At 40.4% G+C, this 17364-nt stretch overlaps 1 protein-coding gene across 5 annotated transcripts in view; it reads left to right on the top strand.

Annotated features, from left to right (window-relative positions):
* zgc:113263 (uncharacterized protein LOC503753 homolog) overlaps positions 1-17364 on the top strand; it is a 40331-nt gene extending 22967 nt beyond the window's left edge. Inside the window, exons 1-24 of one of the 5 annotated variants that reach the window (XM_039791887.1) lie at positions 37-602; positions 2115-2317; positions 2716-2820; positions 2954-3049; positions 3406-3516; positions 4299-4422; positions 4666-5134; positions 5853-5920; positions 6005-6251; positions 6422-6600; positions 7086-7308; positions 7412-7590; positions 8208-8299; positions 8781-8938; positions 9024-9169; positions 10351-10600; positions 10698-10813; positions 10903-11134; positions 12076-12215; positions 12704-12953; positions 13397-13515; positions 14773-15025; positions 15224-15330; positions 16556-17364. In XM_039791887.1, the coding sequence (XP_039647821.1) occupies positions 563-602; positions 2115-2317; positions 2716-2820; positions 2954-3049; positions 3406-3516; positions 4299-4422; positions 4666-5134; positions 5853-5920; positions 6005-6251; positions 6422-6600; positions 7086-7308; positions 7412-7590; positions 8208-8299; positions 8781-8938; positions 9024-9169; positions 10351-10600; positions 10698-10813; positions 10903-11134; positions 12076-12215; positions 12704-12953; positions 13397-13515; positions 14773-15025; positions 15224-15330; positions 16556-16563 (3915 nt within the window). In that variant the 5' untranslated portion in view covers positions 37-562 and the 3' untranslated portion in view covers positions 16564-17364. Of the gene's footprint in view, positions 1-36; positions 603-2114; positions 2318-2715; positions 2821-2953; positions 3050-3405; positions 3517-4298; positions 4423-4665; positions 5135-5852; positions 5921-6004; positions 6252-6421; positions 6601-7085; positions 7309-7411; positions 7591-8207; positions 8300-8780; positions 8939-9023; positions 9170-10347; positions 10601-10697; positions 10814-10902; positions 11135-12075; positions 12216-12703; positions 12954-13396; positions 13516-14772; positions 15026-15223; positions 15331-16555 lie in introns of those variants that run through there. The other 4 variants (XM_039791888.1, XM_039791886.1, XM_039791890.1 and 1 more) reach the window with 4 other exon arrangements.

Raw genomic sequence — 17364 nt, 5'->3', positions numbered from 1 at the left:
TGCGGCTGCGTCCAGGTGCTGCTGGACTTATCTTTACATTTCCATAGATATATATACATTTCGGCCAGATTTTGCTCTACCGCGGCCACGCAAAACTACTAAGAACTTTGGAAGGTTACCGACGTTATGTATAATGTCTCTTAAATAAGTAACGTAAGTGATATAAGTAGACGGTACTTTTTTTTTTTTCAGGCTTCTTTTTGTGGCCTGTTAATATAAAATGGAAAGACAATTGCGCCATCTAGCGTTGTAAAATCTGCATTGCCCGGTTGATCCGGTCTTCGTCAGCCAACCCGGAAAGAGGGCTTGCCGGGATCTGGACTGAGGCGGATGAGACCAGAAACCTTTGTTCTGTCTCTCCTCCCAAAAGCGAGATTTAAAAACAAGAGCCTGTCAATGCTTCCTGCAAAATTGCGCTCGCGTTTGTGTTGGTGGGCAATCGGCGATTAATGTTTTATGAATCAGAAATTAGCCGAATCTATTCATTAGGCTTTCTAATATTTTTTTCTGATCGCTACAACCCGAGGGGGACATCTGCTCGTTTTTTTCTGTCTGCTTCTAAATGGAAATAAAACGGGGAGCTGAAAGTGGAAGCAGTCGAGGTGCGTGTAATGGAAGTAAAAATCACGTTTAATAATGATCACTGATCTCTGTGTTGTCATCAGTGAGTTGACAGTGACCATAAATTAACTGCTTATATTCTGTATGATATCCCTGCAGTGTTTCTATATTGACCTTCTTGATCCACGTTGAGCTTATCACTCTAGCATCTCAAGTGATGCCTTATATCCATCTCCCCACCAGAGGCTCATTGATCTGCTGGAATAGTTTGCATTTAGTATTGACTGGAATAGTTTTTTACTATAGCTTCCTACATCAGAAATGCAATATGCTTCTCAGTTGTACAGCATTTAACAAGATAAGAGTTTGTTTTGAGTTTGATGGATGCTGTTGTCAGCGCACCTCAGAGCAGCACTGTCAGGTCATTATTTCAGCAGGCATTTTGCCACTATAAATCAAGTTCACTCATGCATGCGTGTGCACTTGGCCAGCATGTGAAGTGTCAGGTGGATGTTTGTTGACACATTGCTTGTTGAAGTGTTGATGAATTATATGTAATGTATGAGTAAACTGTCACTGCTGATTTGCACTTTCTGAAGTAGGCTTTGGATCAAGTTTCCTTGTCTGAACAACAAAATGCAGCTTACGGATGAAAAGACTGCACCTGTCTCTTCCCAGACAAACTGTGGTCCAGCATGTCAATTTTTTTGACAGCTATAGGCTACTGTACATGTACTATGCAGCGGATATTTTTAATTCCTTCTGCCGCAGCATAATAATCGTCGCAAAAATCTGAAAATCCATTACTGCATATGAGAGAAGCCACATTATGTAGCCGTGACCCTTTATGTGAAGACCACCGAAATTAATATTTTGTTGTATTTGTTTTAGTGTGTCACATTGAAATATTTCCCTTTCACAAGTAGAGGTGGGCGAACTAAATACAATTTTATTTTGTGATTTGTAATCAAATTTTGGTTCAATAGCTTTTTGGGGCTTTTGATCTTATCACACAATCTTATTTATCAGATGGAGTTTTATTTATAAAATATTTGAGAGTTTGTTAATACATAAAATAACCAGATGATCATGTCTGTTATTGCCATTACCTAATAAAAGCACTTCATTACACAGATTCAAAAGTTATATTAAAATCCAATATGGCTAATTTTCTATAAATAAGCTATAGATGGTGTGGCAAAATCATAGAATAGATACATTTATATTGTCATATTGCCTAACACATTGGCATGTTTACTCAACTGATTGTGAAAAGACCTCTGATAAGGAATATGAACCATAAAACTGTAATGCAACCAATAGAGACTTGTGCAGGTGTCTCATGTTACCTGGTTATTGGGTTACCTGTATTGGGTTGTTTACTCCTGCTCTTGCTTTCTGTCAGGTAGTGGGTCATTTGAAACATTCACCGTTGCCTGTAGATGCACAGTAATCCTCTCTAACAGGCTGGATCAAAAGGGTTTTAATTGTCAGTGGACATGAAATGTTGATACATTTTTGGTTTTCACTTTGCCTCTCTTCCTCCACTTCAGGTAATGATCTTCCAGTCCACTATCTTCGCCTCCTGGCCCCGCCCTTGCAGCTTTTATCAGCTGCAGTGTGGCAAGTAGTGCAGCAGGGACTTGTGGACCACTACGGGATGCTGGAGGAGTTTGTTACCATGGTGACAGAACTGGTCCCAGAGCTGATGAGCTACAGTCAGAGGGCTCAGCTCATCCTGGGACTCAGGGCCAGGGTCAGTAATATGATAACCGTTAATTTATAATGAGGTGACGCTTGTACTTACTTTGAGATATTTCTCATGTTAACAAAACTCAAGTTAAAGAACACATTTCAAATCTGTAAACAGTAGGCCTAGCTAATGAGTAGATCATACGTGATGTGGGTATTCTCTCTCAGTTATGTCTGTATTTATTTCATCCCCTATAAATCATGTTGGCAGAGTAGCAACAGGTCAAACAATGAAGAACAAGTTAAACACAATTTAACAGGTGTGTGTGTGTGTGTGTGTGTGTGTGTGTGTGTGTGTGTGTGTGTGTGTGTGTGTGTGTGTGTGTGTGTGTGTGTGTGTGTGTGTGTGTGTGTGTGTGTGTGTGTGTGTGTGTGTGTGTGTGTGTGTGTGTGTGTGTGTAGCTTGTTCTGGAGATGTGTCGAGGTGAGCACCCAGTGGACATGCAGACCATTCAGCCACATTTGGACAGAATTAAAGCCCCTGTCAGCACTGCCAAGGATCACCATGTAAGTAAACTGTCGCTCGCAACACACATTCTGGTGTGGAAGTTTACTGGGTCAGTTATGATTGTGATGAGTCTCATGACGTAATTTCAAGAGTACACTGTTGTTTTCTTGAATTTGTGATTGTTTATAACAGCTAACCATAAACCAGGTGGAGGAATCTGAGGTGAACTTTGTGGAGTTGGTGCATTCATTACTGGAGGATCCCTCGGAAAGAAAATATTTTTTTCAGGTGAGACCGCACTCACTCCTTAATTGTGTTTTACTTTCCTTTTTAGATGGGTGGGAATATTTCATAATGCGATGAAAATAATCTATAATATTTTCTATAAACTAAATAAATATTCTGAATACTACCATAAATACAACATATAAACAGAAAGTCCGTCAGTAATCAGGCTGACTTTACTGCATCATATACTCTATTACGTGCTGTACCATTAGTTCATCAGGTAGAAAAAATGGTACAGAACATTTCACTATTCATTCAAATGGTTTTCTCCAATCTGATTATCTCTCTGGGTGATGCCAGTTTCCGACAACAATCCATCCTTGATGTGTTTGTGTTTCTCTCTTTTGCATTTGCAGGAAATCTTCCCTGTGTATTTTGGCTCGAAGTATGACGCTGCACTCGAGATGCTGGTGTGGGAGTTCATATCAAGACTGAAGGAGCTGCTGCCAGTTCCAGACTTCACACAGGTGCCACGTTGCTTTTAAACTCTAGCTTGGCCTGCGTTATCAGCCAATTACATATTACAATTACCTTTTTCTGTAGTGATACCATCAAAGCCTTCCATAGCCACACTGCTGCTGACATTCAAGCTTATGTAACGGGTCATATCCCTATTTTGTTACCTGCCCTCTGCAGTGTTGATGTGAAGCTACCTGAGGGAGGCTGTCAGGCCCGGTGCGGCCCTGTGGGAGGTCTGCACTACTTGTTTTGCCTCTGCCTTTTATTCCCCCATCCGAATAAACCAAATGCTACACACAGAAGTATCACCAGGATAATTGCTCTGTCATTATTCCAAGCTGAACTGCTTGTTTATTTCTATTTTTTTTGGCTAACTGTGGCACTCGGGCTCAATGCTGGGTTAACTGGGTACAGGTGCAACAACACAGCGTCTCAGTGGACAGCTTCATTCTTTCTCTTTTGAGTGGCAGAGTAGCAAAATAACAAAGTCAGATTAGTAGCAGTTACTTACTCTAACGTAAAGGAATGCTCATTAGGCCATCACACTATTTGTTATGTGGGTCCACAGCGCTGTAAGAGGTTCTAATGTGGCACTTCTCCTTTTCCTGGCAGTAACACAAGTTTATAGGAACACAAAGTGATCCGGGAAAAATCAGGGATCAAAGGAAATAAATATAAACCCTCATCAACTGAATTTATTTTTCATTTGAACCTCACTGTGAGTCATTTGGCAGTATAATGATAAATTAATGCAGGAATACTATACTAGTAACCTGATCTCTTTTCTCAGTTGGCAGCTTTGCTCGGAGATGCTCCGTCATTCCTCGATGACTGTTTACAATCCTTTTTCCCGCCAGAGGACATGAAGGCTGTACTTGAACACCACAGAAACCTTGGTTATTTTGAAGAGAAAGGTACTGTTGGCCAACGGTTGTGCACTGTAATTGTATGCTGTAACATTGTAACAGTACATCAGCAAAATGAACGGTCAACTCTGAAACAGAAAGTGATATAATTGGTTGTTTCATCACGCTGCAGAGAAAACTAAGAAAGCATTACTTTTCAAAGGTTTCAAAGAGAATATGAAGATGCACTGACAACAACCAGTCATTGTCACAGTCTTTTTTCTAATTAACCATATTTGTTCCTTATTGTAGATCCTAGATTATTACCGATGGATGACTGCATCCTCTCCTCCCTGTCTCTGCCTCCTGGGACCAAACCTGTCATCAGCACCACCTCTTGCTCACCTGCTCTCAAAGATTCAAACCCTCTAGAGCACAAAGGACGTCTCGACACTCCCTACAACACAAGCGGCCTGGAGAGGGCGAGCAGGAGGACCTCTGAGACAGTTAGACAAAGACTAAATGAGACAAGAGACTCGGGCGGCTGGCAGCTGCAGGTTAGAGGCGGGAACATTTCACAGGAGAGGACAGTGCAAAGCTCAGTTAGTGCACGACCATGTGATGACACCATAGACCTCACTACGTCTGAGACTGCAGACACAAATTCAGCAGCCAACGACAACAGCCAAAGCTTGAGAGGAGGACGGGTTCTCAGGAAGAGGAAGCTGAGCGGAGGCGTAGACATTCCCACAAAGCAGCCTTTGGAGGCGACGGCTTACCTGTACGATAACCAAACATGTTTTTATTTTTTATTTTATTTTAAACACAAAGACATGATAGTGGGGTTTCCTATTGGTTCATTGGGCAGGCATCCCTTTTGTTTTATTTTCATCACTCATGGTTCCATTTGCTTTTCATCCACATTAGCAGCATTGCTCTAAAGATGGCAATGTCGTTCTGTTAGTCCACTACCTTAAATTGAAATATCTCAACAACCATTTGATGGATTGGCACAAATGATTTGGTACAGTTACAATACTTTGGTCTCTGAACAAAACCTGCACAACTAAAACATTCCCATCAGCCTCAGCTGTACTTTGTGTTTAGAGCTATGCTAAACTGTGATCATGAACAAAGTAAACATTTTACCTACTAACATCAGTATGCTAGCATTGTCATTGTGACCATGGGTGCTGATCTTAGCATTTAGCTCAGAGCACTGCTGTGCCAAAGTAGACTGTCTTATTGAATATCTGATGCGGTTCATGTGTGTTCCCCCAGGTACTTCTTGTCATTTTAATCTTCTGAAAATACCTAATGTGTAACCGTAGCTTTTAATCTGTTTAAAGGTCATTGTTTCCATCTCTTTTCATTTGGCATTTGTGGCTGAATTATGCTCAGATCCAAATTTTTGGAATCACAAAGTGAGAGACACCACTTTAATAGGATTAGAGAAAATCTGTCAAATCTGATCCTTTAGTGTTTTTCCACCTTCACAGGGATTCGTCAGTGGATGATGAGAATTCAGCTGAATCCCCTCTAATCTCAATATGGGGAGAATATACAGGTTGGTACAGCTTATGTACAGCGGATGGGTGGGTCTATGCGTCTAAGCCTCGGTCTTTGACTAACTTCCCTTGTTTCATTTAAGACACTCAGGAAGGTTCTTTCCCAGTTGTGACGGACACAAAAGTTCCCTGGTCGGACGAGGAGACGCTCACTCTGCTCGACATCTGGGGGAAGGACTCGGTGCAGCGGGCCTTGAAGGGCTGCTTGAAAAACCGTCACATATTCACGCAGATCGCTCAGAAGATGGCTGAGAGAGGCTACATGAGAACGGTGGAACAGTGCCAGACCAGGATCAAACGACTGAAAAAATGCTTTCGCAAGAAAAACAAGTGGGTGTTAAATGAGGTTGTGCTTTCTCTCTGGTCGTCTTTCTGTCCAATCCTTTCAATTGGTCAGACTTTCCCTGCTTAGATGTCACAGCTGTGATTTGTGAAACAAAAATGGGGAATAAGCAATTGAAGCAAAATGCCTGTTGCCTTTCTCCCTTTTCTAACACCAGGGGGAACTCCAGGCTAGAGTATAAATTTTACGAGCAGCTGAAGCGGGTGCTGGACTCCTCCGCTCCCTCAGATCTTCCCGAGGTCACCTATGACGTCGAAGAGGTCATGGGTGACGACGAGTCCCCAGACGGCGAGGAGGACTTGCAGTTTCTCGGCCATACGAGCCGACCGGAAATCGGTACAAAGTCACTTTTTTTTCATACGGTTTAGAGCTGCAACAGAAAAAAGTGAAAAAACACCTGCTATTATTTCCCACAGCCCAAAGTCATGTATTTATGATTGCTTGTTCAGTCCGAACCTTGAATAGAATCAGTTTACTATCAAATATGACCAAGAAAAGCATCAAATCTTCACATTGAAGAAGCTGCAACCAGGAAATGTTCTGCATTTTTGCTTAAAATTGAGAAATAACTTAATCTGTTATTAAAATTTCTGCTGATTGATTTTTTTTTTTTTTTTTTTTTTTTTTGTCGATCCTAATTGTTGCAGCTATAGTTTAGTTTATTTGATTCAAAATGTAAAATCAAAGCAGGCATTATAGATGTTTCTATTATTTTGTCTTTATATTCATATGTGCCAACTATAATATACGGTTATGCTAAAATGACAAATTCCAGTGAAATTATCACACTTGAAACAATGTGATTTATATTTATATGGAAGGCACTAGAAGTGTTCCGTGGACCGACTTTGAGACGTTGGCCCTCATCTACTTGTGGGGGGAAGACGAGATGCAACAGGAGCTGAAAGGAATGCATAGAACCGGACACATTTTCTCCATCATATCCAACAAGATGGCCGCCCAGGGCTTCTCCCGAACACCAGAGCAGTGCCAAACAAGGCTGAAAAGGCTGAAATCAAATTTCAGGCAGTGCTACCAAAACAAGTATGTATACTCAAAGTAAGAAAGAGAGAGAGGAAAAAAAAAAAGGGGAAAAGTTATTTGTGTTGATTGTATATATCTGCTCTCTTCTTATCCCTCGATGTAGCCTGAAGGGACAGGAGCACGTTGAGTGCAAGTTTTACCACGAACTGGGAAGCATTTTAGTGAAGGACTTCCTTTCAGCGCCGCAGCTGGAGGAAATCCCAGGGGACCCTGAAGACAACGACCCGTCTGTCTCCCATCAGGCTATCGGTAAACTCCAATGTTCTCTGCTGACATTGACAGGTGTGGGAAGCAAGGGGGGGGGGGGGTGTTGAGATCTCCACCTATCTTGCGAGGCCGTTTGTTTAATCTTTGAACACATTCTAAATGGGGCTTCTTGGGGTCCTTGCGGGGGTTTGTTTTTAATGTATTTTTATTCATTAATTGTTTTGTTAAGTTATGTTGTGTGTCGTTAAGGCAAAAGGAAAAGAACCGTAGCAATCTTCAACAAGTATCATTCTGTCAGACTTTTCAGAAGCATAAAAAAAAAACATATTTTAGATGATAAATGCTACATGGTCAGGTCATCAGACCAAAAACATTTTAACACCAAATGGATGGTCATTATAATAATCACTTTTAATGATTCAATGGAACTTTAATGGCATGTACTGTCTACTTAAATTCATCTTTATTGTTCCAAAGCTTTGCAGCTCAACATCATGGGATATTCAGAACAAACATACAACCAGAGAGTAGTGTGGCTAATACAAAACAAAATAGTCAAATGTAATATCTATAATATATCAATAATATCAATAATGGTAGTACTTTTAAGTGACCAATAAATAGATGATGGCAGAATTGACTCAAAGAAGTTATTAAAAAAAGTGTTTTCTTTTCTGTTTGTGTCTCTTCAGAGTCTGCTGTGGGCGTTCAGGAAGACAGGAGGAAAGTCCCCTGGTCGGACAAAGAGACCATCATCCTTCTGGAGATCTGGGGAGACCCACAGGTAGAGGTTAGCTATGTTCATTATAATATGAACATAGTTCATGCCTTTAACTTTCCGGATAATCAGTCTGAACTGCTATCTCCCTTCACTTCATCAATCCTTTCATTATTTGAATTGTGGAAAATCAATCCAAGGTATGGAGCAGCAATGTAGAGGTCTAACTTTAACCTTAGATCATGTAGGATGCTTTTTCTTCTGTTCAAAGCAAAGTAAAACTCTTTGAGTGTCTCCAGCAACAGAGAGCTCCAGGAGCACAAGGACCTCCAGTCATAGCTTTTGAGTCTGAGGCGACAAAGAGAATAACGTGTTTTTAAAAAACGAAAGAGAAATGTATCAAATTCCAAAATGGAAGCTGCATGTGCATGATATCTTCATCAGTCTGATTGTTAAATGTATTTATAAATATATATATATATATATATATATATATATATATTTTTTTTTTAATGCCACTTTTACTAAGAATGTCCCCTACATTTAGGTCCAGCAGAGCATGAGACGCTACCCACACAACGGTCACATTTTCACCGAAATATCAGAGAAACTGGGCGCCAACGGCTTCTCCCGCAGCGCAGAGCAGTGCCACACCCGGATCAAGCGGCTGAAAGCCAACTATCGGCAGTGTCAGGAAAACATGAGGTAAATGCATTTTACATATTCATTTTGTATACTGTGCCTTTGGCAGGACGTGTGTGTTAATACAGCTCCCTTTTACCGCCTGTAGCTCATCCGGGACTGACCGAGTCGACTTTAAATTCTATGATCTCCTGGAACAAATCCTGGACAAGCAGCCGTCCACATCTTCCACCGTGGTAACAGACTCCATTGAAATATCAGAAGACTCCAATGGTGAATCACTGACTGAGACAGGTAAAGAAAATCCCCTCATCAACTCCGTGCTGTGGATAGTAGGGCAGCATTACTCGAGATTACACTTTTTGGCTGATTGTGGGTACACTCGTACAGTTTTACACCAGTGGTATGGACTTATGTAGTGTTTCAAATGTTGTGTAAATAAAAAAACAACTAAACAACTAAAAACTAGCAAAGCATTTCCCGCAGAAAAATGTGTACACTGTCATGCTTTAGCAAGATTTTAGCGTTGCATTCACGCTCTTATGAGGTTGTTCTAGTGTCTCAGAACTATTTGGGTGCTTGGGCTTCACTTTATACAATTCTTCAGGTGTCGCATATTAATGGTGTGATGTTTTCTATTTAGTGCATTAACACTGAAATTCAATTTATACAGTATAATAGTGGTTATAAAAGTTATCAAATCGAATGGAGGTGAGCCCCAAATGCATTCAGGGACTCGGATATAATATGTAATACATGTACAATTATCATAATGAGCTTCTATATGATTAGTCAAGTGCAAAACCGAGCATTTCATTTTAAAGATTGTGCTGTATTGTTTGTAAGGGCTGAAGTATAAATACAGAGGAGAACTGGGCTTTAAAAGCTTCAATACAACATATAACTCAAGTCATTATGGGCTTATGTGCATTTGATAGTGAACATTTTGAATTATAAATGGAATTTGTACATACACATGTTGAGTTATAAATACTACTGTATGGACATAAATGCGTGATAATTACAGGCATAATGGTAAATGCTAAAACATAGCGTTACAGAAGTAAAGAAAAAAGAGTTGCAGACTTGCACAGTAGGATCTCTCTAAAGTTAGCTGACATTAGCCACCATGAGGTACTGCTCATACCAGACCCAGAGAGGCTGTGTGTGTGTGGGGGGGGTGTTTATTGCTCATTTGTGTAACTTTACATTTGTAAGAGATAAGAGATGTAAGAAAATAATTTGTATTATTCCTTCTTTCAAAAGAAACATAGTCTTGCTTTTTATGTATTATATAATTCAAAATAACTCACTAACTGTGCTTGTCAAGTTGACTATGGAGCATTTTTCAAGAGCAAGAAGAAACAAGAATCATAGCAACAACTACAGTATATTTTATATACAGTTGTAAAATGTTGCATTCATACCAAAACTGGTACAGACAGTGACAAGTGCTGTGTTTTCACTGTAAGAAGGAGAAATCGGCGTGTCAACAGAAAAAGCGGCACACAGCTCGTGGTCCGACGAGGAGACCCTGGCGCTTATCGAGATCTGGGGCGACGAAGACGTTCAGAGGGCACTGAGGGGTTTTGTCCACAACGGACACATTTACGCCGACATTTCGGAGAGAATGCGCACTCTCTGCTACTCGAAGACCTCGGAGCAGTGCCGCTGGAAAGTCAAGTCACTGAGGAACAACTTCCGACAGTGTTACGACAGGAAGAAGTGAGAACAATCTTTCTATCAGTTTGCCTCTTTATCCGTTTGGATAAATCCAGTATGACTCTAATGGTTTACATGTATGTCTTTTCACACCTTCTAGATGTGGAAGAAGAGTAGATTATAGATTTTACCACCAGCTGGAACAAATACTGGGACATGAGGCAGTTTCTATTGATGAGTATGACGAAAGAGAAGAGCAAGCAGACCAGGATCCAGGTACAGTCGTCTTCATTCATTCACACAGCAGTACTGTGTTCCCACAACATCCACTCAGTCTTTCTAATTGCCGCGTCCACCTGGAATAGGTGCAGATGGTGTGAACGCAGCATGGACGGAGCAGGAGACGGTCGCTCTCGTTGAGGTGTGGGCTGCCGACGACGTGCAGGACAGCCTGAAAACCTGTGTCCGCAACGGGCACATATTCGCCGACATATCAGAGAAAATGGGTGCCATGGGATACCTGAGGACGGCAGAGCAGTGCCACTCCCGGATCAAAAGGTTGAAGAAGAGTTACAGGCGTTACTGCAACAGCCGGAGGTAAATAAGATGTCTGAGTGATTGTTTTTAAAGGGCTCATATTATGCTTTTCGGCTTTTTCCCTTTCCTTTATTGTGTTCTATGTCTTTTTTTGTGCACGTTATAGGTTTACAGAGTGAAAAAAAACAAACCCTAAGTCCACCCTGAAGGGAGTTACTATCTCCCACAGAAAACGCTGTTCACGAAACTGGTTGATACAGCTCTGTTGTAGTCCAGCCTTTACTTCCGTGACAAACGGACGTCATTTTGCGTCAATTTGTAACACGTTATAATGCTCGCCTAGCTGCTAGTGTGGCACGCCCTCAAACTAAGGTAGTTAGAGTTCAGATAGTTGTATCGCCATGTCCAGGAGACATAGAGAATTAAAACGTTACGTATGAAAGATTAATTTGTTAACATTTAAATAACTTACCACTCCAGTCTAGGTAGCGAAGCTTGTCTGGTTGTTCTGCCTGTGTTTTGGGATCCGACTCGGGTTTGAATATGTTAGGCTGAGCCGAAGCCATGGTTATCAGCTGAAGCAGGTTTGCTTTGGATCACACTAGCAGGCTTGTCCGGGCCCGCCCTACTCTGCTTCTGACTGGCTAGTAGTCCTTACCTAGCTACTGCGCATGTGCGACTCCCAACAAAGATGGGACAGAAGTGCGATGCCTCACTCTGTAGCTAAAACAGGGAGCTCAACACACAGGGTTAAAAGAGGAGCTGCAGCAATGTGCAGTACAACAAAAATTTGGTGTTTTTTGAAAATTAAACCATGTAAACATACAAACAACCATACAATTAGCATAATATGAGGTCGGTTTGTTTTTAATACATTATTGTTTCAAATATTAGTAAAACAAATTAGCTTCGTTGGTCCTGGCAGTTGAAACCTTTTTTAAGGCCACCATTTCCACCCCAGCACACTGTTTCCCAGCTTGCATTTGATTTTCGTTTTCCAGAAGTGGAGGACGGCCCACTGTGTTTCGATACTTCACCCTGCTGGCTCCGGTGCTCGGTGACTCTGTGTGCGCTGATGTGGACAGTACTGCTGCTGACACCGCCTCGCAAACCCTTATGGACCTTAAGGATCCTGACATGTGTAGGTTCAAATATGAGCAAATCAATTTGTGTCATCACACCCTTGGATAAGTGTACAAAGTGTTATTGTGCAGATATTGTATACAAAATTTAAAAAAAAATTAAAGCTTTAGTGGGTAACTATTTTATATTAATGAATGTCCATTATATTCAAGCCATTGACAAAGCTAATTAAGACCATCAGCTCCACAAAACTGTATTTCTCAGTATGGCTATGTTTAGAAAATGGTGTAGTCCGGTGACTTTCGCACGCAGAAAATCGATCAAAGATAATGACCTCTTCTGAAAAGTCCATCATGATTTTTTTGTCCTCCTTGGCTACTAGCAACTGTGTGGAGGAAGGGTGGGGGTGGTGCGTGATCACGGAAGGCTTGTATCATGTGGATGTGCCGACAGATTTGTTGTCATTACTTAGAATTCCTCATGGGGGCGACAGAAACTACGCACCATAGCTTTAAAACCCAATAATAAATGTGTTCTTCCACTCAGACGAGCAGCCGTCAGCCAGCCACCTCAAGGCCGACCTGAGCAAGAAGACGCCCTGGTCGGACCAGGAGACCCGCACGCTGCTGCAGATCTGGGGTGAAGACAACGTCCAGCTCACCCTGAGGGGCTGCCTGAAGAACCGCCACGTGTTTGAGTACATCTCTGAGAAGATGAGTGACGAGGGATTCATGAGGACCTCCGAGCAGTGCTACACCCGCATTAAGCGCCTTAAACATGGATTCCTCCATGAAAAGTCAGTGATGACAAAAACTATTGATTCTTTTTTGAACGCATTCATAATTTATATTATTGGTATTGTGGTAGCAATTTGGTTGGTTAAATGTCAAACAAACTCCGGAAAATGTTCTACAAATCATTTCTGCTCTTCATTGGGCAGTTTTTAGTAAAATGAGAACAATTCATCAGTTCTCTCTCAGCTTTTTCTTTGTAGCATCAGTTGGTTATGCCAATTTAAAACAAGCCCTTTCATGGTTATTTGCTTTGATAAAGCAGCAGTTTAAAAAAATATATATATATATATATATAAATATAAATAAATGAATGAATGAATTTGACCCATTTTTGGTGTTAAAATTTGCTCTCTGTCTTGTTTAATTGTCATGGAAAACATTTGGGATCAGCAGTTCCAGGTCAATAACAGGCTAACTGTCATGTTTTTTTCACCTTAAAATTCAGGGAGGAATATAAATTCTTCAGTGAGATGGATGAAATTTTCAGGAGGGAGCTGAAAGTGGACGGCTCAGTCGCAGACACATCAGTCACAGATGAGCCGGATGACTGCAGTCAAACGAAAGGTGAAACTTACAGAAAATGCACATCTTCCTAAATATGAAGTTACACCATAGGATGCCATAAACATTGGATCAATCTAACTATAATACATAATAATGTGGCAGCAGCAGTGACTGCGGTCTCATGTGAGCGATATGGCAGCAAAAGAGGCAGGCTTGACTTCATTTATTTAGTTTTTATAATGACAAGTTAAATTATACCACAACATAAGACAAAATAAATTAGGTTCCGGACCAAATTCAAACACATGACAGATACAGTTTCATAATACCATATGAAGTTAAGAAAAGGACCCAATATTAAAAAAAAACTACAAAATAAGAGCTTCTACTGCGGAAACAAATCCTTTTGATAGTAGAAGCCATCTCCGATAACTGTCTTGAAATAGAGGGAAATATCCAGTAAAAATCCCCCTTCTTATTTATATTTTAGTCAGCTTTTTTTTATATTTTGCATTATATTCCAAACGTCAGAAAGTCATTATTTATCGTATTTTTTTTTTTTTTTACGTGTGCTTCTTATCCTGTGTCCTGTAAAAAAAGTTTAAAGGTCCAATGTGTAGGAATTTCTCCCATCTAGCGATGAGATCATATATCGCAATCAACTCTCTCGCGCCACGCAGTTCAAAGTACGTATTACAGCAACGGTAGCCTTCACGCTTTTTTTCTGATGACGCCGGTCTCTTGCTCTTTTCAATATCCTTTTTCTTTTTCTGGGTGAAGAAGAAGACTCCTGTTCCTGAAATTTGGATTTTGAATATGTGTGATCCTCCATGTTTCCTTCTTCAAACTTGCCGGGGCCGGGAAGCTACGATACCCATTAGCAGCATTAGCAGCACCTGTGAGTTCATCATGTGACAGCGAAAATGCGAAAGGCGGAGCAGTGTGTCCTGTATGTCCCTTACCGGCTAACGTATTTCAAGATGGCGCATGAATATGGAGCGTCTAACCCCAGTTCATGCAAACGCAAATGTACAATTTCAATCCAAAAGGAATACTTGGAATTGATGGTGGTGGTAAATATTCATGAAAAAGGACACGTTTGTGAACGGGCAACACAGATTTTGATAATGAACAACTAAACACGTTACACACTGGACCTTTAAGGAAATTCTATCTGTTTTTACTAATCTATATGCCAGATTATACACACATTTCTACCAATACGGTAGATCTATACAATTGACTGTATAGATTTTCTCATTATTAGTAACTATGCTATACATTGTGCAGATTTAATATTTTCTTCCACTCTGTTAGATGCCTCGGGTACCCAGTGGGTGGCTGACAGCTCGAAGCTGGTCTGGAGCGACGGGGAGACCGAGGCCCTCCTGGACATATGGGGGAGCGAGGCCATCCAGGAGACCTTGAAGGGATGCACCAAGAACAAACACATCTTCATCCAGATCTCTGAGGTCATGGCCAACCAGGGCTACATACGCACTCCTGAACAGTGTCAGACCAGAATAAAGAGGCTGAGGGCCAATTTCCGACACTTCTTAGAAGGCAGAAAGTAAGCACCTTTGTTCAGTGCTGGGGGAGGGTGGCGGGGTTAGATCATGCTGCAGGTCTCAACATCGAGTTACAGTTTTATCCTCTCAGCATTTTCAGCAGTTTCAAACATCGTCGTTCCACTGCGCTGTTGTACATATTCATTTGAGGCACAACTTTTGACTTTACAGTATAACAATCTCTGATATTCTGTTTCCAGAGGAGAGAAACAAGAATGCAAGTTCTTTGACCAGTTGGTGCAGATATTCGGCAGCAAGTATGTAACAAACTCCGACCCCCTGGCCGAGGATGCAGCCGATGGCGTAGGTAAGAATTGCTTCACTGTTGTCCATCATGTTTGTGTCATGCAGTGGCTTTATCAACTGGATAATGCTTGTGGTAACCAGTGAGCTATGACAGATTTACTTTATTGTTATTCTCAGTCTCCTGTTTTGTCATGTAAATAACATGAAGATATCTCAATTATCATCAATTATCTCCAGTCTAATTCCTTTTTCAAAAGGTAAAAGTCATCTCACAGCTACTCTGAGGAGGGTTTATGAGTTGTTGTTTTTTTATGTCAACTGTGTCTGTCTTGTATACGTTGCACAAATGTTATAATGTCAAATATGTTATATTTTGAGTTTTGGAGCAACAACATTAAACGCTCACTAATTAACACGTTATATCTTAAGTTTTTGTACAGATTAAACAAATGAGTTATGTCATGTTAATTAGTGAAATGTAGAGGTGCTGGTAGGTGGGCTAGCTGTTTCCCCTCTGTTTTAGGCTAAGCTAACTGGCGGCTGGCTCCAGCTACACAGTTAGTAAGTTAGTAGTTCAAACTGGAGAAATTGATATTCTCATCTAATTCTCGTCAAGAAAGCAAATAAGTGTGTTCCTCAAAATGTCATCCAAAGATCACTAACTCCATTACCTAACCAACTAATTTAAATTCCTGTTAGCTTGTAGGGCTGTACCGAATAGTTCAAAGCTTCATTCTTAACGTTTCAAATTCTAAATGAACACTTGAATGCATGTCTGTTCTTTCTGTTTAAACTCTGTTTTTGCACAGTTGCAGATCAAGATTAGGCTATACAAATATTATTAGTATTACTATTTGATGAATTACATTCCAGTGGTAGAATTGTCACCGACTCGTGTGATTCAAACATTTCCAATAACTCCAAAGCGTTATAAAGTCCAAAAGTCAAAATATATTGAACAAAGATTAATGTAATTTCTAAAATTCCCAAAACATGTTTTTGTCTAATTAAATATTCAGCTTCAATACATATTTGTGTGCATTTAGCCTTTCAAAAACAATTGTTTGCTCTCCTGCTTGCTGCACACAAAGGGAGGTACGCGCCTGTATTAACGGGGCAGTCTAGCAGCAATCTAACAGCACCATAAATTACATTTTTATTTTTTTTTTTTAAAGTGATGACATCGTAAAATATGGCAGACAAGCTTCAATCGAAAGCATTGAATGTTAGTAGCTTGTAAGTCCTATTCACAATTTAATATCTAAAATTTACTTTGTCTGATCCAGAGAACTGAAACTGTCCCTCATCGTTGAGTCAAATCACGCGGAGGACACAGCAGCTGCGTATTGACAGAGGGACAGCCAGACAGGAAGTAAACCAGGACACTCAAACAGCTGTGGTGTAAAGTTGTTTACAGATGACATTTGCCTCTGTACATACTTCAGATACTTTTACATTCTTCAAACACTGTGTGTGTGTGTGTGTGTGTGTGTGTGTGTGTGTGTGTGTGTGTGTGTGTGTGTGTGTGTGTGTGTGTGTGTGTGTGTGTGTGTGTGTGTGTGTGTGTGTGTGTGTGTGTGTGTGTGTGTGTGTGATTTACAATAGAGCCATGCCACTAAAACCAGGAAGCTCAGGGCTTGAGGGACAAAAATGAATCTCTGATCTTGACCTGGTGGGAGTCTAGAAAACATGTTTTTGCTAGTATTTAATTATTTTGTACTTGAACTAAGAGTGAGTAAATCAAAGCACACGCAAAAAGAAATACACGCAAGGCCTCTGACTGTAACCACAGCGTACATTTGTTTTTTGTCTTACTTCAGGTCTCACTTCTTAAATGTTTTGTCTTTGTACTTGTTTACAATGTTTGAAATCTGAGTGGTAAGTTTAATTCATAAAGCTAATCCTTATTTTTTACATGGTATGAGTTGATCTTGTCCAGAATTTAATTTATTTAAATTATTGTTTACGTATGTGTTACAAAGTTTTACAATTTACCCTAAATATGTTACACTTCAAACGTTATTGAAGCATATTTTTTCCACAAACATGTCAAAGGTTTTGTCAAACCCATTAAAAGAAACTTGAAATGTTTAAA

The sequence above is a fragment of the Perca fluviatilis genome, chromosome 23, assembly GCF_010015445.1.
Source record: "Perca fluviatilis chromosome 23, GENO_Pfluv_1.0, whole genome shotgun sequence".
Lineage (NCBI taxonomy): Eukaryota > Metazoa > Chordata > Actinopteri > Perciformes > Percidae > Perca > Perca fluviatilis.
This window is presented reverse-complemented; position numbering and strand designations above follow the sequence as displayed.